Below are 16,179 nucleotides of genomic sequence, written 5' to 3'. Positions count from 1 at the left end.
GAAGAACCTCATGACTATATTTAAGCTTACTTGGCACTTGAAAATACAATGGAGCGTCATGCTGAGTTCTAAGCTTTTCTGGTGAACTATCATTAAGGGGGTGTTTAGGTGAAAAGTTTGCTATATACGAAGCAAGTAATTATGTGAGAGGAGCTTTGTCTTGACTTGCATGGAAACACTTTGTTCTTTTGGAGTGAACCAAACACCCCCTAGAATGAATCTGCGGGAAATCTTTGTTTTCCCTTTTATTTGTATCCAACTTCCATTGTGTAATAATCTAAGGACAACTTAGCAATATCTAAACGAGTAACAGGATATATGTTGTCTTGCTCCTGCTGCAATGATCTTGCACCTTCGTGAAAGGTAATTTTTAAGCTTCAAATCTAATTCTAAGTTGATTATTTTGCTTTGTTTCTTCTTTATCATAATGAAAATATAATATTATTTGCTGGGGGCCCACAAATAATTTCACTTTGTCATAAGAAGGTTCAAAGTAGAACTGAATCTGGCTGACTTGGATTTATATGCATGAAACTGTGGTAGCATTAAGATGAATGCTTCTATTTCGGAGAAGTTTCATCGTTTTCTTAATGTATTGCATCAGAGGGTTCCAAATCTTATTGGGGGCAGTTTTGTTGACTCGAAATCATCTACATTCATCGATGTGATAAACCCTGTAAGTGTCGTTTTCATTTTTTAAGAGTGTGGGATATTGAGCTTATAGTTTTCTTTGTTGATTTGAGGAAGGCAAATTTCTGATGATGTTAACGTTGATAATAGGCAACACAAGAAGTTGTGTCACAACTTCCTTTGACTACAGATGAAGAGTTTAAAGCCGCAGTATCTGCAGCTAAAAGAGCTTTTCCATCATGGCGTAATACTCCAGTCACAACTCGCCAACGTGTTATGCTGAAATTCCAGGAGCTTATACGCAGAGATATGGCAAGCATAATAAGATTTTTTGTTACTTTGTTCATTCACGAATGTGTCCCCAACAGCTACACTGCCACCCATACCTGTAAGAGTTTTTCCGATGATGAGATTACATTGCTGATAAATACTTTGCAACTGTTTTAGGATAAACTCGCTCTGAACGTTACCACCGAACAAGGAAAGACATTGAAGGATGCACAAGGAGATGTATTCCGTGGGTTAGGTTAGCCTGTCCATTTGTTTCTGTAGAAGTTAATGTATTGAGAAAATGATTAAACTCATAATTTGATTATGAATTTCTCTCAAACTTTAATTGTCTTGTAGAGGTGGTGGAACATGCTTGTGGGATGGCAACTTTACAAATGGGGGAGTATGTTTCTAATGTATCGCATGGAATTGATACGTACAGCATTAGAGAGCCACTTGGTGTTTGTGCTGGGATATGTCCTTTCAACTTTCCTGCAATGATTCCCTTGTGGGTAAGCTGAACTCTACTTATTGGCGTGTAGTAGGCTATTAGGTGATCTTGAGATTTGGGTGGTACATCTATTTCTTTTATGCAGAGGTTTGTCATCCCTGTTAGCATGCACAATGTGGCAATGTATGGATGGCCCAAACACATCACCTTCGATAATAGCTTAATAAATATTAATCCATATCATTATTAGTCATCAAAGGAATTTAACGTAAATCATATTGCATTTCACTCAACAGTTGTCATTCTGTTCATTAAATCTACTCAGTGACAAATTCCAGATTTAAATTATCTAACTGCAGATGTTCCCAGTGGCAGTTACTTGTGGGAACACCTTCGTTCTAAAGCCATCAGAAAAAGATCCAGGTGATTTTTCTACTTTGGTTTGTCGTATGTTATTACCTTAAATTAACTCATCACATCATTGATGATAAATTGAAATTTCACTTACAATGACCTTTTCATCAATTTAAAGCTTTTTATTCTCATGGCTTTTCTTGAAATAAGTTAATCTGAGTTTTGGAATCAGTAGATGATATAATTTTCTTGGCTATGAACTTCACTAAGAAAAATTTATTGCTAGGGACATGGAATGCTGTCAATGGTCTTTACTAAATATAATATTTTTCAATTCTGACTAGATATGTTCTCCCGTGCAATGCGAAGAGTCTAAGAAATGGGCCACATTATTTATAGCTTATAAATAGCATGGCTTGCTGCAATACATTAGGTATATCACATTGATTAAATAATTAAATTAAATACTACGTAATACATAATAAAAGCTTCTCTGTCTGTACCTGTTATGATCGATGCTTATGTAATAACTGTGAATGCGTGTTTTCTAAACATCACCCTAACATGAAAAATAAGGCTAATGATACCTAAGGGACAAATTCATGTGCATTGACAGTGGCTATTTTCCTTACCTTCCATGGATAATCTTTTTACTTTTGATCGCTGAACATTTACGAATTTGTTTGGAGGGAGATTCTCATGTTCCTGTTTGTCTGAGAAGTCCATATTAGATTTTCAGTATCAATTATAGGTGTGGTCATAATTATTCATCCAATAGTGGATTATGTTTCCTATATCCTGAAAAAGTGACTGTTGGTTGCTGGCACACTACTGTCCCTAATCACAAGAATGCATTCATGCATCCACTTCTATGATTTATCATCTTTGGTTTCTTATGGCATACAGATAATTGTTTGCTGTAGTTGGAACTATATGACCATATCATGACTTTGGTGCTTTTTTAGGTGCTGCTGTAATGCTTGCAGAATTAGCATTGGAGGCTGGTCTGCCTGAAGGCGTCTTGAATATTGTTCACGGAACCAATGTATGTTGTCATTGATTCATTTAACTTCTGTTCCTGACCTGTTTCTTTTGATACATCTCGATGAAAGTACTCACATGCTCACTTGGATTATTTTAATATAACCATGAAGATGTTCTAAATTTTAACTAGAAGTTGAGTGAATTATTGTTTCACACCTTGGGTATTTGAAGGAAAACTCTATTAACAAATTCTAAAACTTTTTGTCCTATAGGCAACTAGTTACGGGTTTAAACAAGAAGTTGGATGTATTATTATTTCAAATGTTGAGTATTTGAATGAAAAATCAATGAACGAATTCTAAAATTATTATTCCAGAGGAAACAACTAGTTACTATTATGCTTCAATGCCACTCTGATTGGATAATTTTGTTATCTTTCCAATTGGTTCCAGGGTATTGTAAATGCTATTTGTGATGACGACGACATCAAAGCTGTATCTTTTGTTGGTTCAAATGTTGTAAGTGATCTCATGAATTTATTATTCCAGTCCAGTTCTTTTATGATGCCTCTTTATATGAACCTCAACTAAAGTTCCATTTTGATCAAGGGAAAACAAATAAGGGGAACTTTTGAAAATGTCATAAGTTCTCTTCTTTGGATGGATGGAAAAGCAAGGGACAGCTAATAAAGTATTATGAAGTTTTAAAATTTTCATTTCTCTTTGGACATTTAAAATTTTATTTGCTAATCCAAGGATAAAACCTGTTTAAATGCTTCTTTCATGAGAATGCTTGTGTTCATTGTATGCTCATCTGATCATCCTTTTCTATTTTTAAGGCTGGAATGCATATATATTCAAGAGCATCAGCTAAAGGAAAACGTGTTCAAGTAAGTGCAGTTCATCACTGGGGTTTCTTTTTCCTTAGAGAGATTGTTTATTCATGCACATGATATGATATGAAATCAACTTGGGTTGGAAACTTAATGAACTCTTGTTTTCAGTCTAATATGGGAGCAAAAAATCATGCAATTGTCATGCCTGATGCCAACGTTGATGCTACTGTGAACGCTTTAGTTGCTGCTGGCTTTGGTGCAGCAGGACAAAGGTGTATGGCTCTCAGCACAGTTGTTTTTGTTGGAGGATCAAAACCATGGTATCTTGCTTCGTATTCTCTTAAACTTATTTCATGATTATAACTTCAACAGCACCTTATACTTGTGATTAAATCTTGGCCACAAGATTTAAAGCAAGTCTTTGGCCTCTGCCTGGTTGTATCGTTTCTATTAATTTACCTTGTACTAAAACATGATTTCACATTTCTAAAGTTAGCAACTTATTATTTCCATGCCTTTCTGTAACCGTGAGGGGATTTGTCAGAGGATAGCCAGGTCCACGTATTTGAACTTGTTGTGATGATGTCTGTGGAAAATGTGTTCCAACTCTTTTTAGCTCCTAAAGCCACTAGCAATCTAGCAGTCTTTTCTATTTATTGAGGCATCTGGAATTTGGGTATAATTGCAGCCTTTATAATATCTTTCCAGGGAATCTATATTAGCGGAGCGTGCCAATGCACTCAAAACGAGTGTTGGAACTGATCCAGATGCAGACCTTGGTCCAGTCATCAGTAAACAGGTTTGTATGAGGTTTTACATGTACTCACTCCACATAGTGGATTTGAATTTTGAGCTAAACATCCCCGATAATTGGCTAAAAAGGGGGGAAAAAAGCCTAAACATCATAATCACAAATCATCAGAATAACTTGTAAGCATTACTGACATGGTTTCTAGATGAGCCTCTTTTTCACATTGATCGTTTGTATAGTTCTAGCTTTTTGTGTGACATTATTACTGCTTCCACAGGCAAAGGAGCGCATACACAAATTAATTCAATCTGGTGTTGAAAGTGGGGCCAGACTGCTGCTTGATGGAAGAAATTTAGTGGTAGCTTCCAAATCCTTGACTAGTTGTATTTTCATGTGTTTATTACACATTTACTTACTTTTGCATGTATGATCAGCATAACACCGTCAATCTTTTTCATTACCAGAAGTAGTTGGAAACTCAGGCAGCTGAAAGATTAATTTAAGTAAATACTCTGATTGGAGTAATCTATTTTCAACACGGCCCTTCCCTTCACCTGCTGAGCTCTACTAGAAAGTAAATAGTAAGAAAAAAATAATATAAAGTAAAATACAAGAGAAACAATAAAAATTTGGTGGAATACTTTACAAAGCTATGTTGACCAGTGTAGATATCTGGACGAGTAGTACTCATTTTTTAAGAGCAATTAGTGTCAACTGCATGGTGACTTGACCACGAGCCTATTCACCTGTTTCAAATATGAAATTTTTTATTTTAGATGTTTTTGGGATGAATTCCTAACTAATAACTCTATCAACCTTTTATCTAATTAGAAGTCAGTACTCAGTAAGCAACCAAGAAGAATTGTTTATTTCATCCCCCATAAATACAAGTAAAAGGAAATGCAATCTCATCCTTTAATCGGCAACCTGGTAAACATCTCATGATAATTGTGTTTAATTCATTTGTTTGGTCGTAGATATAAAGGGGAAATGCCTTATGACATCCCCATATATTTGGTTTGATCATGAGCCGTTGAGTTATGGTAGTTTTTTATCGTCCTTGCTTCCACTCCTCGACTTTCACCAGCCTGAAATTTAATAAATGAAGCTTTCTAAAAGGAAAGGAAAAATGGCACATTGAAGTATACATTAATGCGGAGATATTTCAGAAAAGCTATAGATGAGTTCTTGCATGGTCTTTTCAGTAGACTCTAGATTATCACCTTATAACGATTCCCCTCTTTTTCACTTAAAAAAATGAAGGTTGCTCACCAGTTTACTCATGCGTGGCAAGTAGGTTCCAGGCTATGAATCTGGCAATTTTATTGGCCCAACCATCTTATCAGATGTCGGTGCGAACATGGAGTGCTACAAGGTATCTTCTTTAAAGCCTGAACTGTCCAGAAATGTAGAAAAGTTTACATATAATTTAAACCTGGTTGGCTCTATAATGACCTTCGCAGGAGGAAATTTTTGGCCCAGTTCTTCTTTTCATGGAGGTGCGTTTGTGATCTGTCTTGTCTTTAAACTCCTTTAAGTTAAAAGTTTTTTCCCACCCTTTTTTTCCCTTGTCTTGTATTATATTTGGTGCTGTGTTAGTCTTTTTGCCCCGCATTTTATATAGAAACATGCTGATACAATGATTTTCTTTTCGTCTTTCCAGGCTGACAGTTTGGAAGAGGCCATAAACATTGTAAACAGAAACAAGTGTGTTAAAAAGTTTCTTATGTTTGTGATCATTTTCCGTTGAACAATATTCATTTCTTACTGGTGACTTCTCCAACAGATATGGAAATGGTGCTTCTATATTTACTACATCTGGTGTTGCAGCAAGGAAGTTTCAGACCGAGATTGAAGCTGGACAGGTAGAGTCACTCTAGATGCAATTTCTGATTATGCACATAAAGCAGGGAATTTTCCTCAACTAAACTAACAATTTGCTCCTGAGCTCAATTAATTATATACGACTTCCAGTCTTTTATATAAGATTTAGTTGAACAACAAATTAGATCTTATGTTAAGAACTAGGAGTAATACCTTTTATCCTTGAAAATTAGTTACTTGATGGACTAGTTCTTGGAAGGTAGTAATTTTGTTATGTATTTGGCTCTTTTCAACTGGCCAAGAGATGTTGAAGAGATTGAGAGGCAATGAGTTTATTATTTTAAATAATTAGCCTGCGTATTTGTTAACTTTTGTGGATTTAGACTAAATAAACCTAATAAAAAAAGGTAAACCTTCACTGGGTAACACAAAAAATGCCTTAGAAGGAAAATATAATAGCAGCGAGGGATTTTGACCAGTATATGAAATTTCGCAGTATTTACCGACCAAGTAACCTGTATTTTAGTTTTGGGTGTGTCGTCTTGCCCACCAATAGAAAGGAGAGGACTCAAGCTTTTTCTTGCGTGTTTATTAGTAAGGTCTTTAACAAAAATACCTTGAGAGAGCTTTTTGAGAAACCCAGTCATATTATGTTGGAGTCTAAACATCTGTCATGTTTTAATTGACAAACCTAATATTGAACATGATAAATATGTGCCTAGGTTTTGTTGTAAATGAAAATAACTGATATAAGATATTCTTGTGGATCATGACTTGTCCTGTGCTGAAACCAGGTTGGCATCAATGTTCCGATTCCAGTTCCATTGCCCTTTTTCTCATTTACTGGCAACAAGGCATCATTTGCCGGAGATCTCAATTTCTATGGTAAACAGTTTACCTCCAATCCAAAGCTTCCTCATCCCCACTTCATTTCTTTTCAACTTAAGTTTTATTAGTTACAGATTGTTCATGATTTAGACAACATCACTGAGCTTGTGTTTCGTGGTTTGAATGAACTACAGGGAAGGCTGGGGTTAACTTTTATACTCAGATTAAAACAGTGACTCAGCAATGGAAGGATTCTGCTGGTGGCAGCAGAATTAACTTGGCAATGCCGACCTCTCAAAAATCTTGATGAAACACTGTATAGTAGTTAAATTTGGATCCCTGGAAGCATTTCATATTTTAGAGGGTGAAATAGAGGCAGATAAAATAGAAGAGTGACCTTCGATTCTGTCGGACATATATAAGCACAGGTGAAATCTACTTTTCCCTCTCCCTCTATCTACTTTGGAGGTGAACTTTTTCAGAAGATCCAAATTTATTATGACAGTTTGGTTTTGTCTTTCTCCCCTTCGCCCCCAGGCTTGCTCTGTTCAATGAATAAAGGGACCCTTCCTCTTAGATGTGTCTTTAGATTTTCTGATCTCTTGAATAAAAGTGGATTGTAAATGACATATTTCCGCATCCATAATTTACAAAGATAAATTTGCAAATTATTAATTTTTTTTTTTTTACATATTCCGGTTCACAACATAATCACAGATCACAAGTGGCAATTCAATTCACGATCTAAATTATCATTTCCAGTTCTCTATAAAATCGACACTTTGCAATTTACATTTCGCAAAGAATAAGGAGGAAAGAGAAATCCAGTGCTCGTGAAAATTTAAGATAATTGAGAAGTATTTTTTAAAAAATAAATAAAATAAAACAGATAAAACCAGCCTACACATTTAATTATTGAAAAATTGTAAAGATAAATATTCTCAATGTTATTATACTTTGTTATTATCATAGTCAATTCATTATTATATTTTTTTGTATTTTTTTATTAGTAATAATTAATGTTATTGTATTTTATTTAATTTTAATTAAATTATATTATTTTAATATGACTAGTTTGATTCTAGTTTGGCCAATTAACTTTTAAATCATTACCTTAACTAGTTTTTCACCTGATCCCGTTTTTTAGCCTTGCTATAACTAATGTTTTAAAAGCCGAACTAGATATTGAACCGAAAAACCTAGCGGGTCATGATTCAAACGGTCGGATCGGTTGGACCGATGACGTAATAATTAAATTAAAAATAATATTATATACTTATATAATAATATAAATATAAAAATAGATATAGAAATTATTCTATGACTTGAGAATAAAAATAAACAAACTCACATATAATAATATATATCCTAATTCTCAACTCCCAACACAATAAAACTATTGAAATAAAAATTTTTTGACATTGTACCTTTGAATATGATATTATAATAGTACTATTTTTAATTTCCTTTTCAGCATAGAACCATTTTACTCTGTTTTTTTGGGCCAACTCTTTCACTGCAATTAATACATGTCAGATGGCTTTTTTTTATCCTCACAAGCAAAGATGTCGTTTCTTTTCAGTTTTACTTCTTCATTTTCTAAGTGTGGGGTATAAAAGTGATGTCTTTTCTGTCAGTCTTTCTTTTAAATTTTTGACAGTGCAGCAATAGGAGCAAGACCAGATGGCTTTTACTTTTTAGGTTTTACAGTGTATTCATGCTGCCTATAACCCATAAATGTCGTGGCTTTTTCTCCCCCATATAATTCTCATGCACATGTAGGGCCCACTCAAATATGTAAAACTTTTTAGTGAAAAATGTCGGTGCTTCGTTCCAATGACAATTAATGTGCCAGTTTCCTCATCATATCGGATATAATATTCCTCACAAAATTCCCTTGTTAATAATTTTTCGGGGAACTGCGAAACTGCAAGAATTTCTAGAAAAAATTTTCTCCAACTCTACCCTGGAACCAAAGGGGGGGGGGGACCTGTTCTTTGTAGGAGCAGTAAAACCTACTTGATATCTCTAAAATTCTCTGTAATGTCAGTTTTATTAAAACCTTTTTCTTTGTGTAATGAATTTAAATCCCGTTTCTTACACTCGGATCTCTAACTCTCAGGATTCAGACTATAAGATTACAGAAAATAATGGCGGGAACACATAACAGCATTTAGATAGGCGATACTATCTCCACTCCTGAGAACTAGTTAACTAATTTTAGTAAATTAAGAAAATAAATTACGTTATTTATTTGTAATAAATATGTATCATCTTTTTTAAAATATCTTTGCTAATCAAATTTATTGGCTAGAGCTATCATTATTAAAAGGATTATCTTAAAAAAATAAATAAATATTAGAAATAAAGTAGATTACGGTCTTATATTTAAAACTAAAATAAAAATTAAATGAAGTATTATGTTAAATAGCACAGGCAGTATAATATAACATCAACAATTTAAACAGTAAGGCTAATTATGTGTTCCTTTATACATCTCTTTTTTTGAAAAATAATGAAGAGCAAATGTAGAAGATGGGGAAAATGTATAGAATGTGTTAATTAATAATAAAATAACCCAAGCTCAAAGAAACACAAAAGATGAGCCAAATGTGTGTGTGTGTGTGTGTGTTTGTGTGTGTGGTTTACGCTGTTTTAACCTTTCAAAGCAAGAGATCGATCAATCCGAAAATGTAAAACTCAATTCAAGATCCAGCTTTTTTGAAAAAGACGCAATTGAGGTACAACTAGAAAGAATTTTCCATGGATTTGATAGTTTTTTCTTAGTAAAATCTTGATTTCAAATATATGATAGATAATTGTACGCGTGTCCTCGGTAATTTTTCCGTATATGCTAAACTAATTATGTAAACTATTTAGGATGCTCCCTATGATTTAATTTAATGGCTTTATTAATTAACCTGTAGCTACTCTATATATATATATATATATATACATATTGTAATGATAACTTCAAACCTTGCTAAGGACTGTTTTGATTTTGCTTTTTTTTTAATGATTTCTCAGAGAAAATAAATCAAAACTACACAATTTTGGACTATTTTTTTAAAAAAATTGTTAAAAAATACAAAACCGCGCAGTTCAATCACAGTAATTATATATCAAAACATCTATAATTTTAGCTAATGATTAAAATAAAAAATAGGAGGAATTATTGTTAGGTCCGAATGAAACAGGAAATGACGACACATTTAAAATGCTCACTTGCTTGGGACCTTGTAATAATTCTCCTAAAAAAAAAACTGAAAAATTGGGTTATTGTAAAAGACATGGGATATCCGCTGTAATGTTTACATTCCTTTGTAAAGGAGAGGACATTTTGTCTGGATGCCATCACTGCATAGTTGTTTCTATCTGCAAAATCTGGTGTTAATTAATTTCACATCACTGCTCTTAAAGTTCACACACCATGTGTTCATTGATTGTGCAACGACCTGTCAGTTGGATAACCATAAATACGGCAATTTAAAAAATATTTGGATGAAACCAAACTATAGTTTAAAAAATAGCTTTTGAAAAATAGATTCTAAGAAAAATAAATTTTGTGAAGAATAGATTTTGTGAAAAATTGATTCTGATAAAATGAGAGTGTTTAGATAATTGTTATCAGAAGCACTTTTTACATATACAAATTACTAAAAATGGTATAAGTTAATATGATAATTATATAAAGGATAGATTTTATAATATATTTTAATTTGAAAAAATAAAATTGTTAATAAAATAATTTTTATTAACATAATTAATAATATATAAGATAATATAATTAATAATTAATTAATATGTGTATATATATATTTATAAATTATAAAATTAAATATGTTTATAAAAATGATTTTTTTTCTAATAGAAAAATATTAATTTGCTAGGAGCAAAGGACCGAAGGCGGAAGAGAAATGAATAATTGAGAGGTATATGTGTCTGGTCAAAAAAACAAATCTCATATCTGAAAGCAAACCATTTGACACTCTTCTATCATTTTCCCAGAAGCAGGTTCAAAAAGCGTCTCACAAAACCATGATTTTGAAGCCAAAACCATGATTACTGATTTTATATAGGTGTTTGGGTAATTTTTTCTGTAAACGATGGTTTGGTTTCCCAAACCATGGTTTGGACAATCACTTAAACACCCCCTTAGCCTAAAAGTATCTAGGCAGTGTTTAGGTGAAACAAGAAACATTTTTAAAAAGTGTTTTTATGCTAATCAAGACAAACTTTTTTTTATATATTTATTTCGCATATATCGTGAAATTATTTTTAAAATTATAATTTTGTTTTCACCCAAACTCTTCCTTAATCTTGTGGTACCGGTAATCTAGTGGTATAGGGACAAGATGTGCCCATGGTGGCTCTAGGAGCTTGTTCCGCAGCTATTAATCAGGCTCTATGCCCATCATCCAAATCCCAAAAAAAAAGAAATAAAGAAGAAGAAATGAGGCAATTTATGATGAGCATCCCTTTCAAGATATTACTAATAAAATTGAATTGAATTATTCTGATGATATACATATATATTGCTTCTCAATTAAGTTCTCACCTACGGAGATAGATAGTTTACATGTCTTGAGTGCCTTGATCATAACCTCCATTCCACATCAGAGAGGAAGAGCTCCCACCCACAGCTTAATGATTTAGATCTTTGTATTAAATGCCTTGTGTTGCAGGGTTCCATCAATATATGATTTTATTAATGACGTATCAGAAGGAAACAAGAATTAAATATGAACAGAAATTGATTAACGTGGTGAAGCCTCCACAGGAGAAGAGTACAGATGGAATCACGAGATTCTGTTTGATTTGGTTTGACTATTTGTTTTAGATTTTTTTTGTATTTTCATATGATCTTGATAAAATAAATTATCTTAGTAGATGTAGGATTAAAACTTTAAATTAGTCTTTTATATTTTCTTATTTATAGTTAGCAGGGTGCTATATATAAATTATTTTTTTCATTGTTATCATCTCAGTTTTTCAGTTTTTTTACTTTTTTTTGTTTTATTTATTTCATTCGCTTTTTTGTTCTATTTACTTAATCAATAGAAACTTAAAGCATAAAACAGCATCATTTTCCCTAAAGCATCTATATAATAGATTTTTTTTATTAATGATATATAAGAGATTTAATTTTAATAGCTCAACCACTCGTCCTTTTCCCTAAAGCATCTATATATACATAGCCTTGTTAATAGGTTGATCTACAGATATATGGGATTTTATAACTTGTGAATGTAACTTCCCAATCTCAACGTAATTCAACATTCTTAAGGATATACTTAATTATTGTTTTTTCTTATTTAATTTTAACTAATGCCTTATTTTCAAAAGAAAAAAGTCGCAAACTTCCACTAAATAGAAGCATCAGAAAAATTTTCCAAGTATATATTACAATTTCGAGTAAAAAGCACAGATCCGAGAACTCTTAAAACAATGAACAATCACCTGCGATATTGATGTTCCATTTAATCTTGGAGAGTAACAAAATCTCATGATGATGACCCTACATCAATCCCAAACAGAAGGAAAAACAGAAACTTGGGAAAAAGAATAACATTAAATGAACTGAATCATAAGGAAGCCATTAACTAGCACGGCTCCTTCATTATTATTTCTTCCAGATCGAAAGAGACTTGACGACTTATGAACAACTAATTATATCCACCAAAGTCTTAAAATCTTGTGCAGCTTTCCCGTCTGCCCCAGAAGCAATTTGCATCGTCTTTTTCATCTTCAAGGCATTTTCTCTGATTTTCTTACCTTCTTCCTCAACCAAAACCAGATTCAAGCTTTGAATCAGTCCATTTTTGGTGAAAACCCCACCTTCTATTTTAACCCCAATCTTCCATAAATCCGCCACCGTTCTTGCAGCCATTCCATGATCTCCAAAGAATGGCCTACAAATCATCGGTACTCCTTTGGCCATACTCTCAATCACTGAGTTACTTCCACAATGAGTCAACAAAACTCCTACAGACTCATGTGCTAAAACCTGTGTCTGAGGAACCCAAGGTACTATTTTCCCTCTTTTGCTTGTCCTCTCAACAAACCCATCAGGCAAAAGACTCTTCTGATCATCCCTTAAAGACCATAGAAATGGAAGCCCACTAGCTTCCAGCGCATCTGAAACTTGTAGAAGCTCATGATGAGGAACAGGAACAACAGTTCCAAAGCTAAGATAAGCCACCGATCTAGAACCATGCTGGTCCAACCATGGCAAGCAACCATGGATATCAGTGTGAGATTGTGACAACGGAGGACCAACGTAAAGCAGTGACTTCAACTTGGACTTCGTGTCTTGAACAAAGACTGGAGGATCTAATTCCTCGTAGAAAAACATAACCAGTGCTCTTGCCTGAGGCAGAAGTTGTCCCGTAGAAGCTAGTATTTTACTAAATACTGTCTCTTTATGTTCTTCGCCAGGTTTGAGTAAGACATCGTGTGGTAAGTCCTCAACTCTCAAGTGGGACAACCCAGGAAGGAAATCCAAGGATATGCTTTTGTCTGGTTCATGAGAATCACTGAACTTTTGGCGTATTAAGTGAGTGTAGAAGTGAGGAGAGACTGAAATTGAAAGTGAAGGCCAACAAGCAACCCAAGGGACATTGAGTTTAAGAGACAAAGAAAGAGAAGGAGCACTCACAAAAGTGTCAGAAACAATGCAAGTGACTCTCAGGTCTGTGCTCTTCACTGCCAAATCTATAGCCTGTTCAAGCTTCTCGAGACTGGCCTGGAGAAACAAGTCCACCAGTACTGGAACAGGGGGGAGCGTCCCTGGCACGTGATCCTCTGGAACTTCATCAGACACATTGTAGGGTTTGATGTTGTGTGGGATGTTTGGTTGGTTGGAGAAGAGAGATTGGTTGGATTTTGCAGTGCTGATGAAAGAGAAAGTGACATTTGAAGCAGCAGAAGCTAATCTGATGGTCTGGTTCAGAAGAGCCAGAGGGTGACTTCCAAAGGGGAAGGCAATCACTACAACGTGTTTATTCTCATCACATAATGGAGTCGCCATGTTTAGCAAGCCACAAGAAACGAAGATATATGCACACCCGCACACACACACAGTTTAATTTGGGAGCTTTTATGATCTGTATATCTAGCTCTTGGTACGCTACATAATATAGAAGGATGATGGGGGAGGATAGCGAGGATATGTGTAGGAAGAAAGACATTTAGGTGCCGTTTGGTACGGTGGAAATGAGGGGAAAGAAATGGAAATGGAAATGAAATCCAGGCCTATTGTATATTTGGTACACCAGAGCTCCATGGAATTGGCTTCCACATGGAAGCCAAAATGATGGAATTGGCTTCCATCCTACAACCCCAAGATTTGCATTTCCATGAGGCAGAGTTCATTTTTGCCCCCCCACGCCCACCACCGATAAGCTTCATATATATCGCTAGCACACGTCACATGCACCTAGCTTCGGCAATGAACCCCGTGAATGGCGACTCCGGTGACCAACGACGGCGACTCCGGTGAACAAGGTGGTTTCGAGCTTGTCACTCTCCTCTCTCATCGTCTTCTTCTCCGCTCTGCAGATCGACGGCGACCATACTACCTAGAGGAAGAGACAAGTAGATTAACAGCAGCTGCAAAATACTGCTTAAAAGGGGCAGATCTCTAGTTGATAGCAACCCATCGTCGTGCTAGATCTCCGATGGTCGATGACCCATCATCATGCTACATCTTTGATCTCCTTTTCTGTTTCATCATGTTCCCCTATACCCACAAACTCTTCCTCCATTTGATATTCCTTTGCTTCTTACATCACGCATCATCTTCCTTTTTGGTCTCTTGGGTCAGCAAAAGTCTTAAGTGTTGAGGAGAGAAACTGCCGTGAGAAGAGGACGAAGATGGGTTTGTCACTTTTTCTAAAGATTTTTGTATTTCTTAATTTAGAAGGGTATTCTGGCCTTTTCATATAAAAGGTAGGTCTCATTTCTATCACATACCAAACACACTTTTAAACCCCATATCCATATCCATATCCATCTTTATATCCATATCCATTTCCATTTCTATCAAAATCAATTCCAACGTACCAAACGGATCCTTAGTGGCTGTTTGGTTCATTGAATTAGAGGGAATGCAATGATAAGGAAAAGAATGTAACGTAATAATAATTACATAGTTTGTTTGGTATGATAGTAAAGATGGCAATAAAAAATTGAACTTTTATTTATCTAATTTAATAATAATTTCAGTAAAAAGACTAAAATAGTCCATCCCCTTTTCCTTCATCTTCAGTTCTTCACCTTGTCCACTGCTGTTACTTGTTTTCCTTCATCTTCGTTATTACCGTCTTCTCTCAACACCATAAAACATCAGTATCCTACCTGTGCATCAGTATTCTACAAATGGTTTTGATGAAGAGTGTCTGGTGGAGAGCTGGAGAGAGGGAAACGTTCACGAAAGGGGAAAAGGAGATTCTTTGCTTCTCATCCATTCTCCCTCATTGCAGATCTGATTGAGCTCATTGCTAAAAAATGGAGATGTAGATTTGGGCTCATCTTGATGGTAGATGATGACAATGATGAGGTTTGATGGTATGAGGAAGAAATATGAAAAAAGTTGCTAGATCTATTTCATTGGAGATGAAAATGGTAAGGAGTTTTGCAAAAGTCGATGGCGGTGGTGAATGTATAGGACGTCCTACGGTAGTGGTGACAGTAGGGTGGGTGGAGAGAGGAAGACGAAGAAACAAATTCAAAGATGAATAAAGTCAATTTTAAAATTATAAGGACAACATTGTCTTCTTCACTCAATTACAAGAGGTGTGCAAATTACAAGAAGTGTGCATCTCTATTTATGAGTCCTACCAATGTATCCATAGTGCACTCACTTAATATAATCAGCTTTACAAAATATAATTACATTTATATTACATAATCAAACATTTGAATGAGCTACTTACATTAAGATTACATATAATCCTTTTTCATGTAATCAAATCAAACGGCATCCCTCAAATGTGTGCATCCTAAAAATGGTTCCACCAAATGTTTTAATTCTTATGAAATCGTTGATACTTCCTCCGGTCCTTTTTATAAAACTCTGGTAACTAAATTACATAATTTAAGAAAATAGTTAAAGTAATAAATATGTAAGAAAATTTCCTAAACATGCCCTTATTTATAAGGGGCAAGTAAGAGAGAGAAAGTATGAAAGAGAATGTAATAAAAATTTTAATTAATGCAACATATAAAATTAATTAAGGAAAAAATAGTAAA

General features: G+C 34.4%; 2 protein-coding genes across 2 annotated transcripts; one reads left to right on the top strand and one right to left on the bottom strand.

Moving 5' to 3' along the window:
• The first annotated feature begins 604 nt into the window (after positions 1 to 604).
• Positions 605 to 7,363, top strand: LOC114752721 (methylmalonate-semialdehyde dehydrogenase [acylating], mitochondrial). The gene is made up of 17 exons (XM_028941449.1): positions 605 to 676; positions 781 to 942; positions 1,078 to 1,156; positions 1,258 to 1,412; positions 1,711 to 1,774; positions 2,671 to 2,750; positions 3,142 to 3,207; positions 3,528 to 3,578; positions 3,693 to 3,844; positions 4,233 to 4,323; positions 4,553 to 4,633; positions 5,573 to 5,650; positions 5,739 to 5,774; positions 5,939 to 5,982; positions 6,062 to 6,140; positions 6,894 to 6,984; positions 7,122 to 7,363. The coding sequence occupies exons 2-17, from the start codon at positions 907 to 909 to the stop codon at positions 7,232 to 7,234; spliced, it is 1,296 nt and encodes a 431-aa protein (XP_028797282.1). The 5' UTR covers positions 605 to 676; positions 781 to 906; the 3' UTR covers positions 7,235 to 7,363.
• Positions 7,364 to 12,367: 5,004 nt separating this feature from the next.
• On the bottom strand, positions 12,368 to 14,115 carry LOC114752716 (anthocyanidin 3-O-glucosyltransferase 7-like). Its single transcript, XM_028941446.1, has one exon. The coding sequence runs from the start codon at positions 13,955 to 13,957 to the stop codon at positions 12,584 to 12,586; it is 1,374 nt and encodes a 457-aa protein (XP_028797279.1). The 5' UTR covers positions 13,958 to 14,115; the 3' UTR covers positions 12,368 to 12,583.
• Between the last annotated feature and the right edge of the window lie 2,064 nt (positions 14,116 to 16,179).

The sequence above is a fragment of the Neltuma alba genome, unplaced genomic scaffold (genome assembly GCF_004799145.2).
Source record: "Neltuma alba isolate B1F8T4 unplaced genomic scaffold, ASM479914v2 tig00007519_pilon, whole genome shotgun sequence".
NCBI lineage: Eukaryota > Viridiplantae > Streptophyta > Magnoliopsida > Fabales > Fabaceae > Neltuma > Neltuma alba.
Note: the sequence above shows the minus strand (reverse complement) of the source record. Positions and strands in the feature narration are given on the sequence as shown.

What these genes read in the sequence shown, in the direction of transcription:
- LOC114752721 (XM_028941449.1), top strand. Translation starts at nt 907, where the DNA reads ATGCTGAAATTCCAGGAGCTTATACGCAGAGATATG. An exon ending in ATATTGTTCACGGAACCAAT is followed by an intron (nt 2,751 to 3,141) that starts GTATGTTGTCAT and finishes AATTGGTTCCAG; the next exon opens with GGTATTGTAAATGCTATTTG. An exon ending in GTCCAGTCATCAGTAAACAG is followed by an intron (nt 4,324 to 4,552) that starts GTTTGTATGAGG and finishes CTGCTTCCACAG; the next exon opens with GCAAAGGAGCGCATACACAA.
- LOC114752716 (XM_028941446.1), bottom strand. Translation starts at nt 13,957, where the DNA reads ATGGCGACTCCATTATGTGATGAGAATAAACACGTTGTAGTGATTGCC.